Here is a 26,864-nt window from a genome sequence, read left to right as displayed (position 1 = left end):
AGATAGCAAGAAAACAACCCATTTTTAGATCTTGATCAATATAGTACTGTGGTTTGGAGTCACTTGTTCTTCAAGCTGCCTGATTTTAATTTAGCAAAAGCCAGGCATTCTCTTACTTGGAGCCTCCTGAATTGCCTGCTAGAACAAGTGAGCATTTTAAAAAATTCATTCATGGGATGTGGGCGTCAACGGCTAGGCCAGCATTTATTGCCCATCTTTAATTGCCCTTGTTCAGAGGGAATTTAAGAGTCAACCACATTGATGTGGGCCTGGAGTCACATGTAGGCCAGACCAGGTATGGACAGCAGATTTCCTTCCCTAAAGGACATTAGTGAAGCCGATGGGTTTTTTTCCTTATGCCGGCTTGATTAGCTCATAAAACACACGAATGGGAGATCTTGACCTTGAAAGATAGTATTGAATGGGTGAAATTGAATTATTTGTTAACATATTACATTCTTGCTGGAAAATAAGCTTTTGACTGGGGTGGAGGAGCAACAATCTTCAGCCAGAAGTGCTGATTGGATGATCCATCTCGGCCTCTTCTGGAGGTGCCAAGCATCACAGATGCAAGTCTTCATCCAATTCAACTCATTCCATGTGATATCAAGAAATGGCTGAAGGAACTGCTTACTGCAAAGGCTATGGGACCTGACAATATTCCGGCAATAGTATTAAAGATTTGGACACCAGAACTCTACATGCCCCTAGCCAAGCTGTTCCAACACTGGCATCTACCCAGCAATGTGGAAAATTGCCCAACTATGTCCTGTACACAAAAAGCAGGACAAATCCAATCTGGCCAATTACTGGCCCATCTGTCTCCTCTCGATCAGCAAAATGAAGGAGGTGCTATCAAATGATTCTTGCTTAGCAATAACTTGCTCACTGATGCTCAGTTTGGGTTCCGCCAGGGCCACTCAGCTTCTGACCTCATTACAGCCTTGGTTCAAACATAGACAAAAAGGTTGAACTCCAGAGGTGAGTGTGACTGCCTTCAAGGCAGCAATTGACCAAGTATGGCATCAAGGAACCCTAGCAAAACTGGATTCAATGGGAATTAGTGGTAGCAGTATGTACCATCTACAAGGTGCACTGCAGAAACTCACCAAGGCTCCTTAGACAGCACCTTCCAAACCCACGACCGCTACCATTCTAGATGGACAAGGGCAGCAGATATATGGGAACACCACTATCTGGAAATGCCACTCCAAGCCACTCACCATCCTGACTTGGAAATATATCATCGTTCCTTTACTGTCGCTGGGTCAAAATCCTGGAACTTCCTCCCTAACAATACCATGGGTGTACTGGGCAATAAGTGGTGGCCTAGCCAGAGAAGCTCACATATATATTCAAAATCAGACTGCAAAAGCTCAAAGAAACTGATCTCTATTTTACGGTTGTTTCCTATTATCCTCTCTTCATAGCAACATAAGATACAGCTATTGTTCCTTGTAAGTTCCTTCATGGTCCTCAGCAAGGACTCTAAAGACTGTTCATTGTAAATACAGTCTGTCACAAGAATGTAGTCTGGGTCAGGTGGAAGGTCTTTCACACTTATTTATATATATATCCCATTCCACTTGTCTATTCAAATTGCTACACTACTTTATTGCTTCGACTTCATCTTTGGACTTCTAAATTTCCCTCCATCTGACCATGCCCCCACATCTTTTAGTTTAAAGCCCAATTCATATCCCCAGTTATATGATTCACCAGAACTTTGATCCCAGCCGGGTTTAAGTGCAGCCCATACCAAAGGGACAATTCTCTCTTGCTCCAGCACTAATGCTTGCACCCCATGAGTCAAAACCCCTTCTTCTCACAGCACTCTGAGTCATGTGCTTAATAATCTGCTTGACCCCAAGTCAATTGACATGTGGCTCAGGTAATCATCCAGAGATAATTACCTTTGAGGTTCTGCATTTTAATTTTGGAACCCAAGCCCTCAAACACTCTCAGCAGAACATCATTTCTAGTTCTATGTCCTAGGTTCCTATATGGACCACAACAACTGGAATCGCCCCCGCCCCTTCCAAGTTCGTCTCCAGCTGTGAGAGGTTTCTAACCCTGTCACCGGGTAGCCAACACAACCTCTGAAACTCCCAATCACAGCTACAGACAACAGCATCTATCCCTCCTGACCATGTTTTCCCCTATCGCTACCATTCTCCTTTTAATTCCCCCCACTTGAATGGCTTCCTGCACTATGGTGCTATGGTCAGTCTTCCCAACTACCCTGCCGTCCTTGTTTTCATTCACAAAGATAACAAGTACTTTGTACCTGTGGTGAAAGTCAAGGGCTGAGGCTCCTCCATCACTACATCCCTGATCCCCTCCATACCTGTATGGCTTGCAGTCACACCTTGCTATCCCTGTCCACTGGCCAACTCTAAAGTTCTACTTAACACAAGGGGCATGGCTGCCTCCTGGATAGTGTCAAGGTAATTCTCCCTTTCCCTGATGCTCCACTAAGTCTGCGATTCAGACTCCAGCTCAGTAACTCTTAAGCCAAAGTTGCCCAGCTTGTAGGTGCTTAAGTTATTGCAGGTAGATTGTCTGGGGCTGCAGTGTTTTCCACAAACTCCCACATATTGAAGTCATTGCAGAGCGCCTGCCCTGCCATATCTATCACTAATTATTTAGTTGACTACTTAACCAGTTACTGAATCAGTAAATTAATAGCAAGTTACAGTCTTCTAGCTTGGAGGCAAAAAGAGGAACTGAAGGTAAAACTGCAAGAATAAAAAGCAACACCTTATTTTCCTTTACAACAAATTCCACTTTAACACACAGTTTACAATGCATTCTCCTCCCCCGATCTCTGTGCTCCATACTAGTAGTAAACGCTGTCTACTTATATAGAGATATTACTCATACCCAAGTTACGATGGCTAAATCAGCTTTTTGATACAGTAATTTACACTTATTCAGGCAACTACTTCTAAGCTGATTGCCAGATAACTGCCACTGACAGGCAGTTTCTGTTAATTATGCATGTTAACTAGCTTGCAGTTTCTTTTGCAGTTTTCAATTTCTAAGTCAAATTTTAAATGTTAATCTGAATTACAGTTTGAGAAATATTTACCAGAGAGATCCCACTTGCACCAAATTCCTGACTTCAGTACTCAGCTTACGAAGCAATGTTTCCTGATCACCTTGCTGCACAGTCTCTGTATTGTATGTCCTATGTAAAACAGATTGCTGACTTGCCATTGCCTGATTTACACTATTATATAAAGTGAAGGTCTACTTGACTTTCTCCAAGTGGGATGCTAAACCAACAGATCACACTTTAGGGACTTTCCACAGGGAGGAGCAATAGATCAGACTGAGTTACCCCAGATTGCTCTCATAAACTTTCTACTTTCCAGTTCAAAATTCAGACTCGACCTATTGCTGGGTTATCATACAAGCAAAGACATGTAATAACAGAAACAAAAGCTCTAAAACAAAAGCTACTAAACACCTTTGTTTAGGTTGGGTAGAATTTTAAGCAGCAACTGATTTTTGTTTGTGGTACTATATTAATGTGATATAGTTATGATGATGTGCAATGTGCCTTTTTAGAAAACTTACATCTTGACTGAACAAGCCAATCCAAAGAGGAAAACCATCTGACTTCACCAAGCTCTTCAGGAACAAATGCTGAGATTCATTATAGACACTGGCGAGTTGATATCCAGACATTTGGCATTGTTGCAGTGCTGCATACCAATTCACCTTGTTCTGAATTAACATGTACTTGTGGCTTCCATATTCTGCCTTTGTAGGTGGAGGTTCAAAGTGGCTTGGGTTAGGGTCTAAACATATAAGAGATGTTAAAATTAAACCACATGTCTTTATTCACCATTCATTGCATTTTACATTCTTGAAGAAAAATACTTCATGTGACTGGGATAGGATTTATAAGCAGGAAAATTGTCATATCTAGAGATGTTAGCACTCTTGTCACTTATTGCATTCAGACAGTGAGGCAGTGTTATAAAATATTTAGGCAAAAGTCAGGTTAGATGCCAGGAAAATGTTTATTTTTTTCCATAGTGTTCTAGAACAACAAGCAATCCAAGCACATGGTAAGGATGGGCACATAAGAGCCTATGCATAAGGAAATTAACAAGTCCCTGACTGAGAAGCAAGTTAGAGCATTTACACAGGGCTTGGATTAGATAAATCATCGGCAACCACAGACTCTTGGAGCTTGCTTAATTGTCCAATTTAGTTACATAGGCATTGTCCCAAATTGTTCCAAAATTGGCCGTTATTTTTTGAACCTCCCTCCATCCACTCCTCACAAACTAGGAATTGGCATTGTTGGAGGCTATTAGGGAGGCTCTGTTGTCTAGTGTGTGGAGTTGTTCCTTTTTTGAATGCTCAGAAGAAAACAAATCAAAAGCACGACAAGGAAAAAAAAAAGGGTACAAAAGAGGAGAGAAGATTACATTAATAGAGCTAATCTACTCCCTTTGGCCCAAGGGACAGGCACAGCTTGCTGCTTTTAAACTTATTTATTATTTTTGCTTGCAATTGAAAAATACACTTTTAAGATTTGGAAAACGTTGACAGTTCTAGCCTTGGCTATGATAACATTTGTCAAACGGTTCTGCTTATGAAAAGATCTCCACAGAGTAGGTTCAGGGATAAAGAAATTTCCTTTTAGGATTTTGAACATCAGGACTCATTCTGCACAAACCAAATTTGAGTGGAGTTGCCCCGTATTGTCTCAGTTATGAGCAGAAGTTAATCAGCTCTTAGCTGAAGAGCATTTGAATGAGCTAAGGGAACCTGACATGAAAACTCTGCTCGTAGAGCATCAAGCATGTGTGAAACTCCTACAAGTCCTCTGAAAAAGTGCAGCAGATGGCCAGGTTAATGGCACAGTTCAACGTCCTCCTTTGCAGCAACATAGGCAATCACAACTTGTGTGATCCTGGAGGCAAATCAACATGCAGGCTTGTAATGGTGACATTAATATTTTGAAAGACAAAATATCCATATTAACATCCACAACATTCCAAATACTCTCAGAAACCATTCTTCAGCATTCGTAGGAGACTTAAGACATTAAATCTCAAGGTTTAAGGATTATAATTTCATAAATTCTGTGTTCCTGCAGATCAGTGCCAACTGGCATCTTGACCCCATGTCAAATAGGAAAGAAGGAGATAGCTGAATGGAAGCTAGGTGCATCTTTAATTTGGATTGGTCTTTTATCAAGATTTTTTAAGTCTTTTATCTTGGAGGCCCAGTGTTTCATTTGGAAGTCCACCTCAGGACTATCTTCTGTATGGAGAAATTTCCCTAAAACGATTGGAAGGCTAAACGTTGATTTCTCCACAGAGATCCTCCTCAACCATTTATGTGTTGAGAGAGGTCCAGGCAGTGGGTGATCGAGGGGTCATCTAACACAACTGTTTGCCCCTTTTCCACAGCGACGTTCATGGCTGGGTGTCCCTGGAGAGGGAGCAGGTAGTGTCTGCCGGCACTGTCGAGGCCTTCCGTGCTCAGTGAGCACTGTGGGGACTGGGGTGTTTTATTGACCCCCTTAATCACATTTTGGTTTAATGCTTGTAAGTTTCCTTTAAATTTTGTCTTTGTTTTTGCAGTTTCCCTTTAAGGGGCTGCTTTTTAATTTGTTCCCAATTTTGTTAATTTAGTTTATTTGGTTGACTCAAAAGAGTTTAACACAAAACAAGTGACAGGATGCCAGAACGGAGAGGCCCGAGGATTGTTCTAATACAATTCCACAATAAAAGACAGAATCAGCCTTCCTGAGGTGTTATTCACAGTAACTCCTACTTCATACTAGTACGTAAGTGGTATAGACAGGAGCGTAAAATTAAATAGAAACATTGTCAGATTACGTGAGTGGGTGAAACTGTGGTTGAAGGATTTCAAAAGAGGTAAATGAGTGTGAGGTCATTCATTTTGGACCAAGAAAGGATATATCCAATTATTATTCAAATGGCAAAAAATTAGGAAACAGTGGAGGTTCAAAAAGATTTAATGGTCTATATACATAAATCACTAAAATGTAATAGTCAGGTATTAAAAAAATTAAAAAGGCTAATGGAATGCTAGCTTTTATAACTAGAGGGCTAGGCTATAAAGTGAGTGTGAGCGCGCATGCGTGGTGGGGCGGGGGGAGGGGAAAGATTTGCAACAGCAGTACAAATCCCTGGTTAGATCACATCTGGAATACTGTATATAGTTCTGGACACTGCACCTTAGAAAAGATATATTGGCATTGAAAGAAGTGCAACACAGATTTGCCAGAATGTTACCAGCATTCCAAGGGTTAGAGTATGAGAGATTACATAAACTAAACTTGTTCAGGTGGGTTTTCAATGCAGGGTCGGGGAGCCGACACCCAGATGAATTCCGGGTCCCGGCCCTGGGCTCAGGCTGCACCACTATTACGATGTCATTTTTAAATGTAAATAGCCTAATTGGCCAGGAGTGGATGAGCTCAGCACCTCAAGGAGGTGGAACTTCCTGCCTCGCGTGAGCAGGTAGCCCCTTGGAAATGGAATGTGGCAGGCAGCAACCTTGCATGGCAAGGTAGTGTCAGCGCTGGTTGGCCCCAAAAACCATTACCAATTAAGATATTAGGGTCCTGCTGTGAACCAGACAACACGAGACTGACATGCATGAGGACTGATCAGGCTTATCTGAAGAAACCTTCCGAAAATTCAATTGTGGCCTGCAACGGCTCCTTAACAAGCTCCCTAAGGAACTTAAGAGGCTGTAATTGGCATCAGGCACCTTCCCTGCTCCCTCCCTCTAGCCCTTTGAAAATCTGAGAACTGTTCCTGAGGCTTTGAGATCTGGAGGCACCCCTCAGGGCCCTGATTTTCATTGCCCGCATGTACTGGGTCCCAACCCCATCTCCTATGGAAAATCCCAACTGTATTCCCTGGAATGTAGAAGAGCATGGGGCAATTTGAATGAGATTTCACAATTAAAAATATATTATGGATCGATACAAAGTTTTTCCATTGGTGGCAGAGTCCAGGGCAAATGGATGTAATCTTAAAATCAGAGTCAGTCCATTCAGGAGAGAAGTTAGGAAACACTCATTCAGGATGGTACAAGTGTGGAACTCTCTCCTACAAAAAGGCAACAGATGCTAGCTCAATTAATAATTTTAAATTGGAGACTGATAGATTCTTGATGGACAATGGTACAAAATGATACAGAGCTAAGGCAGATAAATGGAGCTAAGATACAGATTGGCAGTGATCACACTGAATGGCAGAACAGTCCGAAGAGGCTGTGTCAGATCCGTAAATCCTTGAGTTAAATAACAGAATTTAGGGTTAGTGATGTCATCTTGACCTATATCTATCACGGGCATGGCTGCATCTCAGCTAGGGTTAGCTAATCTTACACCCCTTTAGAATTTAGAGAATAACTTAAATGGACTATTAATCCAGCACATCCAAGTCCCAAATTCTAACTCTGCTCCCAGATGTGTCACTGGGTTCATGCTTTACCAAACCATTTGAATTTCGGGATCTGTATCTTAAAACACATACATATACAACTAAAATGTGCTACATTGTGTTTTTACTGTACTGTATAATGTTTCTGTCCTTACAAAGTCAGAATTGCTGCAAAGTTCCTTACAACAGTGGGATGATACGGCTATTTCCAAGCAGACTCAGGCTCTAGCTCCTGACACTTCACAGCATCCCCTCCAAACAATTCTCATTAACCCCTCGCCAAGACATTGCTTACCCACCCACCCACCCGCTGACAGTGCTCACTGCTCCCCGTATCCCCTCTCGCAACTCACCTTCCAGGACCCCTGGCTCCTGTCCAGCTGATGTCAGGGGAGTCAGTATTGTCAGGGGTATGGAGGAAGAAGGGGGAAATGAGCATTGTTCAGGGTGGGAGGGGGATGAGGGGGCTGAGCAGTGTCGAGGTGGTCGTGGGGATGAGCATTGTTGAGGGGCGAGGCTGTGCAGCTTCAGGGGTTGACAGGTCCATTTAAAAGCTGTGTAACTCAATGAACTGAAGACAGACCTTAAGGGATGTGTCTTCAGTTCATGACACAAAAGGGGGCATGGCTTTGCTGGAATTACACTTTGCCACTTGGCCTCCTGACTCTGTTCATCACTGTTTTCAAACTGGAGTTGGGACCAGAAGTTGCAAAGGCTCCAACGTAAGGCAATTAAATTGCAGTCAGCGACAGGTACTCCTGCTGCTGACCAGAAGATCGAGGCCACTGATGTTGTCATACAGTCACATTCAATAAAATGCCTTTTGGCATCTAATGACATATATTAACAAAACTTTTTAGCAATACTTTTAATCACTAGAATTTGGTGTAGTCAAAAGGTATTGTTAAATTAGTTTCTTACCTTTTTCAATTTTACAAGCAAAAATGCTTTGCAATATCAATTGTACTCGCTGCAAAGGATGGTCAAACTGATGCCAGAAACCATCCATATCAAGGCCAGCTGCTAGAAAATGGTACTGTGCACTCTGAAAGTCAGGCCTTCCAGAGCGCCAGTTTGAATATTGCACGAAAGAACCATCGTACCACATCGTATGATTGCCTAAAACAGAGAAAAAAAATTACACTGTTTCTAGAATTACAAAAATGGCAAATATATATATAAAAAATGTTTTCATTGTGAAATGAAAGAACAAAAAATTAGGGGTAGATGACCTTGTGGGCCCTCGAGCCTCTCAGCTGTTCAATATAATCATGGCTGATCTTGTGCCTCAATTTCACTTTCCCACCCACTCCTGTTTCCCTCAATTCCCTGAGAAAACAAAAAAATTTGTTTCTCCCAGCCTTAAATACACTCAATGATGGAGCTTCCACAACTTCGTGGGGGAAAGAATTCCAAACATTCTCAAACCTTAGAGCTGACCTTTCACCTCAGTGTGCGGGTGCTTGCCCGACATGCATGAACGTGAAATAGCACACGATGACATTGGGCGAGTGTCCCAACATTATCGTGCACCCATGCAATGTTTCAGTTGGCGGGCACGCACAGCAGTCAGCAGAGCACCCACTGACAGCTAAGAGGGCCGTTAAGCCCATTAATAAATTAATTAAATTTTTCCCTGTCTGTCCAACTGGGAATAGGCCAAGCGGCCTTTGCATTTTTTGCGAAGCCTCATCCACAGGCAGGGTGAGGTTTCAAAGAGTGATTAAAGAAAGATAAAAACTTTTAAAACTCATTTTTAACATGTCCCTGCTCATATGACAGAGTCACATGAGGGGACATGTTTTCCTTAATTTTAAGAACTTTATTTGTAAAGTTAAAAATCTTCAGCTCCCTGAGGTAGCTCTATGCCTTCAGGAAACACTCTGTGAGAACACCCATTCACATGTGCTGACTTCCGCGCTCACCCTCCTCCCACCACACCGGCAGCGCTGAGGTTCTCAGCGTGCGACTAACGTTGGCTGGCCATTAATTGAAATCGCTGGCAGCAGTCTGTTGTGCAGCCACTTTGGGCCCACTCACCATGCCCGCCCAAGGGGAAAATTCTCGCCTTAATTTCTCCCCATCTCAGTGCTAAAGGATCAGCCCCTTATCCTGAGACTGCGTCCTTATGTTCTTGATTCCCCAATCAAGGGAAACAACCTCACTGTTTAACTTGTCAAGTTCTTTCAGAACCTTGCATGTTTCAAATAGATCACTTCTCATTCTTCTACTCCATAGAGTATAGTCCCAATTTACTCATTCCAAACAACCAATCTACAAGAATTTGTGTAGTGCCTGTAAAATAATAAAATGTCCCAAGGCACTTCACAAGAGCATTATAAAACCAAACATGACACTGAGCCACATAATGGGATATTTGGTCAGATGACCAAAAGCTTAATCAAAGAAGTAGGGTTGGGACTTCCAGATTCCAAGCTCTGGCGCTATTTTAGCTAAGGCCTTCTGACCTTTATGCAAATTGGACTAGGATGAAGTTGGCCAATGTTCAGGAGGTGGAAATTAGCAAATAAGTGGTTCGAAGCTCGTCTGGTTATATGGCACCAAGATTGCGAACAAACCGGTTCTTTTTCAGGATGTTGAGAGAGAGAGAGCAATGGAGTCAGTAGCTAGAGAATATAGATTGGAGCAGGAACTGAAAACAATGGCTTCAATTTTCCCAATAATTAATTGGAAGTAATTTCTGCTCATCCAGTACTGGGTGTCAGATAAGCAGTCTGATAACTTCGCAACAGTGGAGGACTCCAGAGATGTAGTGGGGCCGTAGAACTTGGTATCATTAGCATACATGTGGAAACCAATGCTGTGCTTTTGGATGATGTTGCTGAGGGGCAGCATTTAGATGAGAAATAGGAACCAAGGATCGATCCTTGAAGGTCAGGAGATAATGGCACAGGAGCAGGAAGAGAAGCCATTGCAAGTGACATTCTAGCTACAATTAGATAGATAAGAATGAAACTAGATGATAGATAAGAATGAAACTAGATGAGAGTAGTCTCACCCAGCTGGACAGCAATGGAAAGGCTTGGGAGGAGGAATGTGTGGTCAAGCATGTCAAATGCTATAGACAGCATGAGAGAAGTTTACCTTTGTCACAGTCACATAGGATGTCATTTGTGATCTTGATGAGGACCGTTTCAGTAAGGTGAGAGGTTGGGGGGGTGGGGGGGGGGGGGGGGGGGGGTGGGGGGGCGGTGCTGTGCGCGACCTGATATATTTAAACTTGGAGTTCCAAGAAAGATGGACGCTGATATGGAAGGTGACAATCCATTCAACAACTTGACAGGAAAAGGTTAGAGATGGAGCTGAAATTTGCAAAGCTGATGGAGTCAAGGTCTAATTTTTGCGAAAGGGGAGATGACAGCAGATTTAAAAAGGCAAGAGAGACAACACCTGAAGATAGTGAAGTGTTTACAATATTGGCTAACTTGGGGATCAGGAGGGCAAGTTGTCTGGTCAGCAGGTGGTGGGTCCCATGGTCAAGGTGAGTTCGGAGAGAGCAAAAGGGAGATGAGCGAAACTAGAGGAAGAAAGAAAATCTAGTAAACCTTCTCAACACCACCTCCAATGCAAGTATTTCCTTCCTTAGGTATGGAGACCAATACTATATACTCTATTCCAGGTGTGGTGGTCTCACCAAAATCTCATACAATTAAAGCAAGACTTCTTGATTTCTATACTCCAATCCCCTGGCAATAAAGGCCAAAATGCCATTTGCCTTCTCAATTGTTTGCTGTCCTTGCATGTTAACTTTATGTTTTCTGTGTAAAAGCACACCCAAGTTTCTAGGAACATCAACATTTAAGTTTCATGACTTTTAAAAAAAATTCTGCTTTTCTATTCTTATGACCAAAGTGAATAACCTCAATTCTCTATACTATTATTCTCCATGTGCTACCTTGCTGCCCACTCAGTTAACTTTTCTTTATCTTTTTGCAGCCTTTTTGTGCCCTGCTCAGAGCTTCCATTCTCATGTAGCTTTGTATTCTTAGCAAACTTATTCTCGGTCTATGTAATTTACGAATATAGATTGTAAATCACATTGATCCTTGTGGTACTCCACTGGTTACAGCTTACCAACTTGAAAACACCCCATTTATCCCTATTCTCTGCTTCCTGTCTGTTAATCAATCCTCCATCCTTGCTAATATGTTGCCCTTCCTCCATGAGCCCTTAGATCACATATTAACCTTTGGTGTGGCACCAAACACCTTTTGGAAATCAACACTTATGCAGCTTGAAAGGCTTTCATGCTTAAAAAAAACACGTGTAATAGGAAAATCCTTCTTTTCAACCTTTATAATGTGAGAACTTACAACTATTTAATTGCAATTCGTCATTCATCTAATAGTGGTTAATTGCAGAAAATGTTGAACAGGAGGGAAATGGGAGAAAACATTACTGGACTAAGCCTGCTAGTCTCCATCAGGGCCCCATTATTAGTTTTCTGAAGTGCAGGTTGAAGGTAAGGAAGATATAAAGTTTCCTTTCCTAGAATGCATGAACTACAATTCGTCACCCCAATGCTTTGGCTTGTTAATTGTTGCGGCATTCCAGTTGATCAAAAAAAAATTGAAGATCAGCAGCGTGAGTAAATCCAATTTCAAATTCCATTCTTAGATGATTTTATCATACTTATGGTTCATTGGAACAATTTATACAATAGAGCAAATTGTACATTACCTTGACATGATTAAGAAAGTCTTCTAGCTAAACTACATAAATAAAACTATTACAATTGTTGAATAATCCTGCATATCTGGTACAATTTCAAATTAATTTTGTAATCATAATTTGTCAAACGACAAATTAGATTCTAGGCCAGTTTATCATACATTAAGCATTTACTTTTCCAAGAAATGCAATGATAAACAATCTATAGGGGAAGAAAAACTGACATTATTATATAACCAAGGATATCTTGAGGAGCACACCATCTATCATGACTCCAAGCACCAAGAAAGGAATTCAAACCATATAAACTAGGAATAAGACATTGTGCATTACTTACCATTATATCTAACACTTAGCCATACCCATTTATATAGGTAACTGTGAATTATAAGTTGTTCTGTGACAAAGTTGTTCTCTTCTTCACTTCTAATCGTCAAAATATTGGACTGCGAATCTTTTGGCAAAAGATCGTAACATAAATTATACTTTCCACCAAGTTTAAAATGCATCCATGTTACAAGTTGAATAAATGTTTTAAAAAGGAAAACTAGGGATTAAAGAAACAGCTGGTTCCATTATATTTTTCAGCTCTGCAACTGCATATCAATAGATTTTAAAGCATATTGCATAAAAAGATTTAAAGATGAACTACTTCAAACAGCACAGTATGCAGAATTTACTGGCTAGAACTGATAAAGCAAGCTACAGAATTACAACTGGCAACAAAATATTTCTCACCCAATTTCTTGCACATGCTGTGGACAGTGCTCTCTTCGAAAGACCTAGGCTTTTCAGAATTAAGTAGAAAAGCATAACAATTATTTCTGAACGGTATCCATAATGGTCCTTGAACCTTATGAGGGCACCTCACGGTTTCAACATCAGGCTTTTCGGGTGCTAATTCTTCTGCCAAATTGAAGTATATATTTTAAAGTATGCAACCTACTGGTTTCATTCTGAACAGATCATACAAGAGCACAGACAGCATAATCAAATACACAAATATTATTCCTCCGAAGCACAGAATTCCAAATCCTTGTCTTGTTTTATAAATCTCTCTGCAGCCTCACCCACAGTTCCACCTAACCTCCATCAGCCCCAAGTCCCAACACAAGCCTTTTGACCTTCTGATTCAGGTTCCTACACATTGCAGATTCCCGCTGAACACCCTCCCTTAACCCTTCTGCTTTGTTATTTTTGTCTACATCTTCAAAATCCTTTTGGCCAGGCTTTGTCACCTTTCCTAACTTTGTTGTTCGATGTCCATTTCTTCACTGCAATGCATCTCAAGACAGTTTACTTTGTTAAAGCACTATTTAAGTGTTGGTTGTTGCTAGTCCCATGAAAGAAAAAAAACTTGCATTTATATAGCATGTTTTATATCCTCAGGATGTCCCAAAGTGCTTTACGACCATTAAGCACCTGGGTATTGAGCTTCACATCACATCTGAAAGACAGCACTTTTAGCAACCCCTCAGACATAGATATTGCAAAGATTTTGAATCAGGTGAGATACTTACTTTGCTGAGTATGGCAAATAGCTCCTTCTAAAGCTGAATCACAGCCCAAAGTTCTCCAGAACCCATCAACATCCATGTACACACAGTTGTCTGTAGGCGCAGAATCATCTCTGCTCCAATGACTATATATTGTGTGTCTTCCATCTGACCAGCGAAAGTGTAACCCATCCTGATTTTGAAAACAGAACAAAACGTTACATTTCACATCGCAAACTAACAAACACTAAACTCACCTACAGTTTACAAACTGACCTACAGACACGGAACAAAAACAGAATTACCTGGAAAAACTCAGCAGGTCTGGCAGCATCGGCGGAGAAGAAAAGAGTTGACGTTTCGAGTCCTCATGACCCTTCGACAGAACTGTCGAAGGGTCATGAGGACTCGAAACGTCAACTCTTTTCTTCTCCGCCGATGCTGCCAGACCTGCTGAGTTTTTCCAGGTAATTCTGTTTTTGTTTTGGATTTCCAGCATCCGCAGTTTTTTTGTTTTTATCTACAGACACGGAGATCAGGAATGTAATCTACACACAATTCTAACATCAGCAGCAGTTTACTGGTTGTTTTCCTCAATTCTGGAAATGCAAATCAACAATTGGACTTCAAGGCTCACTAAACAGTAGAGAATAAATTAATCCAATCCTCGGCCTTCAACATGGAACCTGAATTCAACAGAATATGTATTGGAAAATTAGCACTGCAGCATTGTAACCTTGGAACCAAACACTGTCCCTTTGATGGCAGCTCTCTACTCGGCTGTTTCAATTTTAGGAGCTGTTTGCCATACTCAACTGGGAATACAGGATACATAGATGTAATGAGGGTTCACCTGTACTTCAGTTTCATCACAATCTCACCAAAGAGCTTTACTTATGGATACCTTCCCAAACAGCCCAGCTGAAGCTTGGGAATTGGGAAGATCCGTTTAAAATAGCTTTAAATCTTTTAGGTCAGTGGATTTTTAAAAAATGCAAATTTTTTTGGACAATGGGGACAGGGGCGGGGGTAGGTTGGATGTATTCAATTATTTTCAATCATATCACACATGCCATATAATTAACATGTAATAAACTTCACTAGCATCAAAAACTGCACACTGACCATGCCTTCATTTATGCAAGCAAATTAAAGTTAATAAATTTTTTTAGATTAATATCTTTCAGACTGTGTTAAAAATAATTGTAATAAAGTGATATATGTGGAGGCATGGATGATGCTTCTCTATCACTGGATGCACTTCATTGTATAACATTGCATTACTTGTTGCAATATAAACCTAGTAATATCCTCAAGAGTGATTAAAATGCATCTTTAAGCTGAACGTGGCCAACTGTTACTTATAAATGATGGTACAACTTGCTTGTAAATGGAGCTCCAGTGATTAATGGCAGTATATATAGGAGCACCATGGCAAAGTATACTTTGTAAAGATACAAACTGGTCTGATGTTAGTTTTGCACACACGTGGAAACAACAAACCAAAGGTTTCAAGAAACAGCAATATATTCTGATAATGACAAAAGCTAAGAGTGTTATATAAGTGTATTTTACTTTTTTGGGGAACTTTAAGGTTTGCAATGTGGTCTTGACATCACAGCTACATTTACAAATTTATTTCTGCAACAAGTTTGCTTTTCTCTATTCCTTTTGAGCTCCATGGTCTTCATCAATTCACCAAGAAATAGATTGCAATGAATGTTGCCATAATCATCTAGTTTCCAGGTAAATTTTAATATTTTTGAGGTAACTTTTAGTTTTAGAGAGAATAACTTTTTATGGGTAAGGTAATTAAAATTCTGGGCTTTAGAAACTGCCAGACCACCTCAAATCATGACAGTTCAAAAAATGACCTGTGTTTATTTAATAAGGTCAAAGAAGAAGGGAAAGTGAGCTAAAAATGGTAGGTACTTAGCTAGAAAACTGGAGACAATGCCTGACCTACATTGCCCTGTTTTTTTTTTTAAAGAGAAGTCAATTAGTCATGCAGACCTCAGTGTCAAAAGTTTTGCTTTTGAAGCTAAGAACACCTTTAACAAATAAGAGGGCTTCATGGTGGAACTAGTAAATCTGGAGGAGAGTGCAAATATACCCATTAAATGTATAATTTAGTCATGTGGGTCACAAAATCACAAGGGTTTGTTTTGAAAGTAAAAGATTGTTAATTTCCATTTCTGTTTGGAACATCCCAAGTAGGCCACATTGCCATGGAGATGGGCTGTGCAGGTTAGGGAAATTCCTTTCGCTTTTTTAACCTGTATGTTTTGCTGACACAGAGATAAAAAGTTCAGCTCAGGATCAAGCAGAGAGTGGGAGTCCGCTAAGAACTGCAAAGAAGCTATAGACCTGAAGCAAAAGGGCCATCAGACATCAGGCGTATTTCTGAGGTGGAGGCACTAAGCAACAGTGCGGTGAAGCTCATACTCTAGCTGAAATGTCCACAATTGTGAGGTGCTTAAGCAGTAGCGAAGGGTCACTTAGCTGGAGGCTAGTGGAAGGACCCCAAGAAACTCATACTTCGGAGGATAGCAGGAACACGGAGGAGAATTGAATTCTGAATTCCCATGAGCTGTGAAGCTTTGGTTTGGTCTCAGGAAGTGAACAAACCTTCATGAGCCTAATTAGTAGCCAAAAACTCTCTTTTGGGGATGGGGAGGTTGGTGCTGGGAATCATAAGGAAAAGGGGAGGTTCAGATGAGAATTTTAATCATTAAAGTATGTGAATGTTTTTTATTATGCCTTTCGATGCAAAGTACAAGTATTACCGAAGACAGTGTTTATTTAGTAATTTGCTTAACTTTTTTCTCGTATAGTAAAATTAATTTATTTTAAACCTTGGGAACTTGTGGCATAATTTCTTTTAGTTGATTGCTACTTGTTTGAATCTCTCTTCACATGTTAACAGTTTCTACGGGGAACATAACAGCATTGATTGTACTCTTCTCCAGCTCCATTAAAACCAAGACTGCCTTCAAACCACCTTCCCCATTCAAAAAAACTCAAATTATACAATAGGAACATACATCTTGACTGTACAATCCGATCCATACTGGATATCCCAGAGTATTTACAGTAACTGTGAGGAAAGCTTGATGGTAGGGTTCAGTGATGCTGACCAACTTGCTACCTTTCTTCTGGCACTCAGTTAGTGCTTCTTCCCAAGTTACATTCTTCCTGATTATTAGATAGGTATGGTTGAGAAAATTCAATGTGTCATTTAAAGGCTGAATGACCTTATCATTGATGGAATGTTCTAAAGAAAAAAAATGGAAAAAAACTGTTAGTGACTGCTCAGGTAAATATTTAATGCGTTGACTACAAAACTTCTCAAGGTGTAAATTAACAACATTGGTAGTGTAGCCTATAACATGGTTTTAGCTTTCAGAAAAGTATGATTTTGGGCCCTAGGCCCTTATAAAATAAACTCCATAGAACCATAGAAAAATTACAGCGCAGAAAGAGGCCATTCAGCCCATCATGTCTGTGCCAGTCAGAAAATGAAGAAAAAGAAATGAGCCGTTCATTTTAATCCCACTTTCCAGCATCTGGTCCGTAGCCTTGCAGGTTACAGTACTTCAGATGCAGGTCCATGTACCTTTTAAATGAGTTGAGCATTCCAGCCTGAATCACTGCATTAGGCAGTGAATTCCAGATGTCCACCACCCTCTGCATGAAAAAGTTTTTCCTCATGTCCGCTCTAATCCTTCTGTCAATCACTTTAAATCTATGCCCCCTGGTAACTGACCCCTCAGCCAGGGGAAACAAGTCTTTCCTGTCTACCCTATCTAGGCCCCTCAATTTTATACACCTCAATTAGGTCACCCCTTAGCCTCCTCTGCTCCAAGGAAAACAATCCCAATCTGAATTCTTCAGCTTCTGGAGAAAAGTCATATGGGCTCGGTTTCTCTCTCCACAGATGCTGTCAGACCTGCTGAGTTTTTCCAGCAGTTTGTTTTTGTTCCAGCCTATCTAATCTTCCCTCATAGCTGCAATTTTCAAGCCCTGGCAGCATTCTTGTAAATCTTCTCTGTACTCTCTCCAGAGCAATTATTTCCTTCCTGTAAATGTGGTGACCAGAACCGTACACAAAATTCCAACTGTGGGCTAACCAATGTTTTATACAGTTCCATCATTACATTCCTGCTTTTGTATTCAGTACTTTGTCCAATAAAGGAAACCATTCCAAATGCTTTCTTTACCACCTTATCTACCTGTCCTGCCAGCTTCAGGGACCTGTGGACATACACTCCAAGGTCTCTCACTTCCTCAACCCCTCTCAATATCTTCCTGTTTATTGAGTATTCCCTAGCTTTTTTTGCCCTCCCCAAATGCATTACCTCACACTTTTCCTGATTGAATTCCATTTGCTACTTTTCTGCCCACTCACCCAAACCATTGATATAATTCTGGAGACAACATCTATCCTCTTCACTATAAACTACATGGCCAATTTTGTGTCATCTGCAAATTTCCCAACATGCCTCCCACATTTATGTCCAAATCATGAATAAATACAACAAACAGCATGAGTCCCAACAGTGAGCCCTGTGAAACACCACTGGAAACCGTTTTCCATTCGCAAAAACATCCATCGACCATTACCCTTTGTTTCCTGTTGCTGAGCCAATTTTGGATCCAACTTGCCACCTTCCCCTGTATCTCATGGGATCTCTTTTCTGACTAGTCTGCCATATGGGACCTTGTCAAATGCCTTACTAATATCCATATAGACAACATCCACTGCACTACCCTCATCAACCCTCCTTGTTACTTCCTCAAAAAATTCTATTAAGTTAGGAAGACACAATCTTCCCTAACAAAACTATGCTGAATGAAGGTGGTGCAATTTATTTCAAGGATTATTCATACCAATTGGGGCCTTCATCTATATTATAGTTTCAAGATATATTTGCCATATTTAAAGCTGCAATATGCACATTTCTGTGTCACACTTTTATGAAAAGCAGTGTCAGGAGGCTAAGACCTCATACTGCATATTTTTATAAATATACATATACCCTCATGGCTAATTTCTAAAATGTTAAAAACTCAATGACCTTTTAAAATGGCTGAAGCTATGTCTGGCTGTGACCCTGAACAAAAGGGGCTATTTGGCAGTATCGAAGAAGTTTGCACCTCGTTATCCCTGAAGACCCCAATGAACCCCTGTGTGGGCTGCAGTGACCAAATTCAAAGGGAAGTACACAGAGGCCATTTACATTTCATAAGCCAGGCCTGGCCAACTGGAGCCAATATGTCTGCTAGGAAAAAGCGCTCCACAACATCCCTTTAAGACTTAATGGTTGGAACATTAACAATCTCAGGGATCCAGACAAAGGGATACGCATCCTTTGTCAAAACCAAAGTGGAAAGGTGGGAGTCCTGTGAGACGTTCCCCTTAGTGGGTGGAACCAGTAATATTGCCTTGTAGAGCAGCAAAGCTCAGTCTGCCATTTTTCCATCTAACTAGCAGCAGGACAGAAAAAGGGCTCTGTCCAGGTTTGAATGCCTGGCCCCATATACACTATTTCAACTGGAACCTCTGTACCAACGCCAACAAGACTGATTCATCTCTGCATGCCTATCTGATCGTGGAAGTCAATGCTACAGGAAAATGAATTACCCAGCATCAGTTCAGCCCGCTGACCTTTGTGAAGGAATACACCATTGGACTTTGATTCGGGACTCTGGACTCACGTGAAACAGTAGTTCTTTTCTCTGTGGTCTTTGCCCCGTAAATCTTTCTTTCTTTATCCCTTCTAACTGTATGAGCGAAAAGGAGTCAACATAGCTACCTTCCTCCCACATTTCAGTGTGTACAAATAAACCAATCCCTTCGAGTCTACTCCTCTCCGTAACAGCAGAAAGAAAAGATGGGCAATCGCTTCCACATTATACAGAAACTTCCTCAACCAAAAAATCCTTCTAATTGACCTTAGGAATCTCGCTTATAAAACATACAAGATATTTTCTGTAGGTTATTCTGGCTTTTTATTGAGTTTAAAATCTTTTCAAGAAAATTAACTGCAGAAAGTCAGAACAATTTGTCCTTAAAAAGGCTCATCACATTACACATAGAAGCACTTCATGAGCAGAATACATTTTATTATTTAGTACTATTGAAGAAAATCGCAGATAGAGGCCATATGGCCCTAGTGTCTGTATTCACTCTTTTCTAGAACAAACCAAAACTTATCACACTCCTTTATTCTCTCCTGCCAACATAATCTGCATCAAATGCTGATCTCCTCTTCCCTTTGCAAACAGGGACAACTGGGTCATTTTAAACTTTGCTGCCTGGGGTGGCAATCAGGAAGAGAAGATCATTTACCCATTGCAGGTTCAAAGCAGGCGTGATAGAGGTTACAAGCAGAGAGGTTAGAGAGCAGTGAGGGCATGAAGGGATTTAAACATGGGGATGGGAATTTTAATTTCAGCCAGTTGAAGGAGCGTGGGGGGCAGTGCCAATGCATGTCAGCAAAGAAAGATGTCATGGGTGAGCAGAGGATTGAAAACAGCCAGAGTTTTGGATGATCTGAAGTTAACAGTAGGTGGAAGATGCGGAGCTGGTTCAGAAAGCACTGGAATACTCACATCTGCAGGTTACACAGATATTGCTGAAGGTTTCAGTGGCAGAAGACAGAGGTAACAGTAGAGGCAGATGATGTGCGTGTTGGAGAAGATGTGGGGAAGCACATTCAGCTTGGGGTCCAAAAGGTCACCAAGCTTGTAAAGAGTTTGGTTCAGCCTGAAATAGTGGCTAAGGAGGGTAATAATATCAGTGGCAAGCATATAGAATTAGTAATGGGGACTAATGATGACGGCTCCAGTCTTTCCAGTATTTAGATGGAAGAACTTGCATCTCATACAATTTTCAAAAAGGCTTGCACTTATATTCCATTTTTCATGGCCACTGGAAATCTCAAAGTCTTTATTGCCAATGAAGTACCTTTAAAGTGTAGTCATTGTTGTAGGAAACATGGCAGCTCAATTTACAGGGCTACAGGGAAAAGGCAGGGCAGTGGAACTAGGCGGATTGTACTTGCAGACAGCCTGAGTAATGGGCTGAGTAGCTTCCTTCTGTGTTGTAACCACTTTATGAGTTAGAGGTAGAAATTTAAGCAAGTTCATATCCAATCATTGCTTGGGCTTTTAGTGCTAGAGTCATAGAGGTCTACAGCACAGAAAAAGGTCCTTTGGCCCATCGTGTCTGCGCTGGTCAAACAAGTATCTAACTATTCTAATCTCATTTTCCAGTACTAGGCCCATAAGCTTGTATGCCATGGCATTGCAAGTGCACATCCAAATACTTCTTAAATGTTATGAGTGTATCTGCCTCTATCACCCTTGCAGGCAGTGAGTTCCAGATTCCCTTCACCCTCTGGGTGAAAAAAATCTTCCTCACATCCACTCTAAACCTCCTGCCCCTTACCTTAAATCTATGCACCCTGGTTATTGATCCCTCTACCAAGGGGAAAAGTTCGTTCCTGTCTACCCTATCTATGCCCCTCATAATTTTATACACCTCAATCATGTCCCCCCTCAATCTCCTCTGCTTCAGGGAAAATAACCCCAGTCTATCCAATCTCTCCTCATAATTAAAACTTTCCAGCCCAGGCAACATCCTGGTATATCTCCTCTGCAGTCTCTCTAGTGCAATCACATCCTTCCTATAATGCGGATTCCAGAACTGCATGCAATACTCTAGCTGCGGCCTAACCAGCATTTTATACAATTTCAGCATAACCTCCCTGCTCTTATATTCTATGCCTCAGCTAAAAAAGGCAAGTATTCTTAAGCATTCTTAAGCACCTTATCTACCTGTCCCGCTACCTTCAGGGGCCGGTGGACATGCACACCAAGGTCCCTCTGATCCTCAGTACTTCTCAGTCATTCATCCTGTATTCCCGTGCCTTGTTTGTCCTGCCCAAGTGCATCACCTCACACTTATCCAGATTAAATTCCATTTGCCACTGATCAGCTCATCTGATCAGTGTCTATATCCTCCTGTAATCTAAGACTATCCTCCTCATTATTTACCATCCCACCAATTGTCGTGTCATCTGCAAACTTACTGATCAACCCTCCTACATTCAAGTCTAAATCGTTTATATATACTACAAGCAGCAAGGGACCCAACACCGATCCCCGTGGAACCCCACAGGGCACAGGCATCCAGTCACAAAAACACCCCTTGACCATCACCCTCTGCTTCCTGCCACTCAACCAATTCTGGATCCAATTTGCCAAATTACCTTGGATCCCATGAGCTCTTACCTTCGTTATCAGTCTCCCATGCAGGACCTTATCAAAAGCCTTGCTGAAGACGAAGTAGAATGTAACTAATGTATAATGCTCTGAATGTAAATATGCCAACTGAGATTATCTGGAAAGAAATCAATCCCAATTCTCCCACAAATTATTGGGAGTCAGTAGAAATTAAGATGTGGGGTCTTTTTGGGTGAAATGAACAGCACATCGTTGAATAAGAATATGCCCCATCAGGTTTGACGCCACTTTATACATAATAGAGGTTGGAACTAAATTAGAAATAAAAATTTATAAAAAATTATAGACATTACCTCGATGTTTCTGGCACACAGCAATGAACTGCTTATCATCACATGCTGTCATATCCCATTTTCCAACAAATGCTGTGCGTGGGTCATTTAGTAGAACAGCACATTGTTTTTCTATATCAAAGAACTGAAAACAAATCACATGAAAATAAGTGTAACTTGTCACCATTGGAAAATATGTAATTTCTGATCACTTGTTGTAAGGTAACTTACTTTTTGAACTCTTCATCAGGGGCAGGATCTTCCAGTTGGCAAGCGGCGGCAGGGCCCGCTCACCAATGCGTAAAATGACACGGGATGACGTCGGGCGGAACTCCCGACATCACCCCACGTCATTTCCATTTTCAGGTTGGGGGGAGGTGCAGCCGAGTCAGTGCGCGCCGACCTGTCAACGGCCTATTGAGGCCATTAAGAAACTAATTAAAGTAATTAAAGGACCTGCCCGTCCAACCTTAAGACTGGCAGGCAGGCAGGCAGGCCTGGAGCCCTGGCGGGCTTCATAAAAAGCATGAAACCTCATCCACAGGCAGGATGAGGTTGCATGAGGGTATTTAAATTTTTAATAAAGGTTTCAATAAACGTTATGGACATGTCCCAACTCATGTGACAGTGTCACATGAGGGGACATGTCAGGGAAATTTTTCCATCAGTTGTATTGCAAATTTTAATTTGGAGCCAATCTCCCTGAGGCAGCACTTAGCTGCCCGGCTGAGGGAATCCTCCCCCGCCCGCACGGGGAGCGCATAGCGCTTTCTGGCAGACGTCACGCTGGGGGGGCCTTAATTGGCCCGCCCACGCAAAATGGCTGCGTGCCCCTGATGGGCCGATCAGAGGCGCACCGACCTGCGCCCGCTCCCGCACTGCCCCCCCCAATGGGGGAGAAAAATTTCCCCCAGGATTCCTTTTGTAACAGCCCAATATTTTCTTTTAAACTAGGTTTATAGCAAATTCATCATAAAAAGGAGAATTACAAATGGTAGTAATCTGAGGTTTAAAAAAACATGAAGTGCCTTCATATGAACATTAAACTGTCTTTTCTCTTCTCAGCTACTGAATAAAAAAGACTGTGTATTTCCAGTATGTTCCCTTTCTTAAGTTCAGTGTATGCAATCTTTGGAAATCACCATGAATCTACTCTGAAATTATGAAAGGTTTTGGTGAAAACTTCTATTAGATGATTTCCGCAGCCTTTTTTTTTAGACACTGCACAGAGATTAAGTAGGTCACTACTACTTCATGCCAGATCTATTATGTTATATGGGGAAAACAGGTACTGTAGTAAAAGCCATGTGTTCCTTTGTTATGTACCTATTCTGCTTTCAAGATTAGTTTGTTACATGGACAAAGCAGGTCAGGAGAATCCCAGACTTGAAACTTATCTGCACTGAATTATTTCAATTGGAGCAACTTGGAACAGTGTAATTCGGTTCACTGTTTTTAAACTAGAAAAATGTAGGTAGCAGTTCCCATTCTTGAGTCATCTAGCAACCTCTGCTATAATGTACATGTGTGTCTTGAGTGATGACAGGGTTGGCCTTAGAGCTGATGGTTCCTATAATTGGACAGCTGACCATCAATCGCTTCCAGTTCACACATTATCCACCAAACTTGGTCAGGTATTGAGAGTCATCATTCCTCAACCAATATTTACCCATCCTTTCTTCCAATAATGGGAACCCTTGACAATATTCTCCTCTCTAGACCAGGGTTGCTGAGATTAGTTGCAGAACCTCAACAATTCTGAGTTGAATTGGATAGTTTAACATTTTTGCAAAAGATTTGTTTTGTTAGTCCCTGAAAATATGCTGCAGACCAAGGCTTGCCATATACTATAGCTACACTGCATGGAATTAGGGGCAATATATTAGCATAGATTGAGGATTGGTTAATAGACAGAAAGAGAGATTAGGAATAGACGGGTCATTTTTGGGATAACAGGGTGTAACTAGTGAAGTGATATAATGAAAGCTAGGTGATAAAGTAAACTCTGAGATAGACATAATGAGGTTGCAAAGGATATAGGCTGGTTAAATGATTGGGCAAGAGGTGGCAGATGGGGTATAATGTGGGGAAATGTGAAGTTATCCACTTTGGGAGGAAGAATGAAGTAGAATTTTTTTTTGCTTAAAAAGAGTGAGACGCAAGTAAAGGGATTCGGAGAATTTGGGGGTCTTTGCACATAACATGCAGGTACATCAAGCAGTTAGGAAGACAAATTTCGTGATATATGGCAATTGCTTGCAATAAAGGCTAAGATAAGAAACTCTTGAATTCATGTGGCATTTTGGCAAGAACCTAACTGGAGTACAGTTTTGGTCTCCTTGCCCAAGGAAGATTATATTTGCCTTAGAGGGGATTTAACAAATGTTGATTAGATTAATTACAGGAATCAGGTTCTGATTTATGAGGAGAGATCGAGTAGAATGGGCCTATGTTCCTGTGAGTTTAGAAGAATGAAAAGTGATATCATCGAAACATAGACAATTCTTAGGAGGCCTAAAAGGGTAGATGCTGAAAGGGTGTTACTCCAGGCTGGAGTCTATAAAAATAGGTATCATAGTCTCAGAATAAAGGGTCAGCCATTTTGGACTGAAATTTAGAGAAATATCTTCTCTCAGAGGGTTGTGAAACTTTTGGAATTTGCTGCCCCAGAGGCACTACATACTCAATTGATGAGTATATTCAAGATAGAGTAGTGGATGTTTGGGCACAGTGGAATCATGGCATATGGGGATGAGGCGGAAATGTATGGAGTGATGTAACAATTCAGTGTTGCTGAATTGAAGAACAGGCTTACAGGGTTGTAGGGCCTAATCCTGCTCCTATTTCAATGTTCATATGATTGTGCGTTAAATGTAGAAGAATTTTTGTCAAAAAGGCTTGAGGGGAAAAATCAATTATTAACTCAGTACAACTTGAGAGATGAGTTCTGGGACCCATCAGACCTAGTTACTCAGAGAATAGAATATTGGAGGAAAACTCAAACCACTCTCATCTTATAAAGAATTGGCAAAGGTCTGTGATCTAAATGCACTCATGACTAGACACAAAGCAATAAAACACAATAGTTTAACTCCACACAATTTAAAAATTAACCACATAAACATTTAACTTACATCAAAATCTAGTATGCCCAATTCCAACTCAAATGATGGCTGCCAATTTGTGTAATCAACTGGTCTTCCAGTTACCCATTTGTTGGTTTCAATTCTATTCGAGGCCTGCATACCAAGCCAAATTTTGTGTGGCAGCGATGATAAGTGGGATACAATAAAATCTGTTGAATAAAGTGCAAACAGATTTAAGAAATCAACTTCGAATCAATTCAGAAGCAAAGACAATAATGATTACTGGCAATTTTCTTCCTTCTTTGTCCCGACCATCTCTCATTAAGGTAATAATGGGTAGATTTTCACCTTATTTGTCTGGCATTTGTTAGGTTGCCCAGGCATGAGATCATCGATCAACAGCCTGCCAACTGGGAGGCAGTATTGCTGCCCGACATAAAGGATCAACGCACTTGTTAAAACGTCATGCTGAGACACCCTATCATGAGTGCTGCCTGCTGACTGGTATCAATTTACCAGCAATTGTATCATTTCAGTGGCCTCCAAAAACTGCTACTTTTTAAACGGTGTGATTTTGTTTTGGTATTAGCTTTTCATTCAGTGGCCCTGCGAAAAACAATTCTTAATGTTTCTTCACTTGCTTGCAGTATATGCAGAACTTTCTGGTTTCATAGTAGAGGCATTGAAACAGATGGCATAAGGATACCAAAAGAATCACAGCAACAGGCCTTGAAGAAGGTTGCTGAGGTGGTCTGTGACCACAGTATTATCCTAAGCTTAGTACAGAGAGGTTCAACGACCCAACTAGAACAGCAAGTATAAATGTCTTGCTGTCTCCATTTAGACGAGTCACACCTTTCCAAAGCAGTTTTTTTGGAACCTTCCTCTATACCCCTCTGCATGACTCCCTCTTTTCTCCTCTTCTCTCTCCCATTCCCCATACAGTCACTGCATATTTTAATGCTTATTGGAGGGTCAGGGCAGCAGCTCCTGTTCTTGTTACAATTAGAAACTCACTTCCTGGTCAACAGTCACAAACAGCAGTCTGATTCACTTGGATTGCAACTGCAAGGCGTTTTCGCTTCCGTCTTTTCTCATTGCAGCCACCATCTTTCACAACAGCATTTCCCTATTCTTTTACACACTTGCTGCCTCTCCTCTTAGCATGTTCTTTTGTTGAAACAGCCTCACAGAGTGCTGCTACTGAGTCAAGGCTGACAATATTAATGTTATGCAGAACAAGCATAGTGCATTAACTTCCTGTTTTATACTAACCTGAAAATACTGAATGCCAATGTCCAACTGGGGAATTTTAGTATTGTTTGAAAGGACAGATTTCAGTGATAGGATGTTAAATATTTTTTTCACTTTTGACAACTTCAACCAAATGTAGTTCCATTTACTGGTCACTGTGGTCTCCATGAGACCATCATGCCATTAGTCTGGCTAGATTTTGCAGAGCTGAAACAGCAACAACATATCCACCTCATGCTTCACATTCCCAAGTCTGTACAAGCTGGATAGGAAATTAAACTGAGCATTAAGATGGTATTAATATTA

At 41.0% G+C, this 26,864-nt stretch overlaps 1 protein-coding gene across 3 annotated transcripts in view; it reads right to left on the bottom strand.

The window, feature by feature from the left end:
* Positions 1–26,864, bottom strand: part of ly75 (lymphocyte antigen 75) — a 151,001-nt gene that overhangs the window by 13,918 nt on the left and 110,219 nt on the right. For 2 of the 3 annotated variants that reach the window (XM_041200864.1, XM_041200866.1), the window contains 8 exons: positions 25,353–25,513; positions 22,240–22,363; positions 16,681–16,910; positions 13,661–13,829; positions 12,879–13,046; positions 12,478–12,594; positions 8,370–8,567; positions 3,583–3,806 (listed from right to left, as the gene is read on the bottom strand). In XM_041200864.1, coding sequence (XP_041056798.1) covers positions 3,583–3,806; positions 8,370–8,567; positions 12,478–12,594; positions 12,879–13,046; positions 13,661–13,829; positions 16,681–16,910; positions 22,240–22,363; positions 25,353–25,513 — 1,391 coding nt within the window. The remainder of the gene's footprint in view (positions 1–3,582; positions 3,807–8,369; positions 8,568–12,477; positions 12,595–12,878; positions 13,047–13,660; positions 13,830–16,680; positions 16,911–22,239; positions 22,364–25,352; positions 25,514–26,864) is intronic. The other variant, XM_041200865.1, reaches the window with a different exon arrangement.

This window comes from Carcharodon carcharias, chromosome 12 (genome assembly GCF_017639515.1).
Source record: "Carcharodon carcharias isolate sCarCar2 chromosome 12, sCarCar2.pri, whole genome shotgun sequence".
In the NCBI taxonomy this organism is placed as follows: Eukaryota; Metazoa; Chordata; class Chondrichthyes; order Lamniformes; family Lamnidae; genus Carcharodon; species Carcharodon carcharias.
This window is presented reverse-complemented; position numbering and strand designations above follow the sequence as displayed.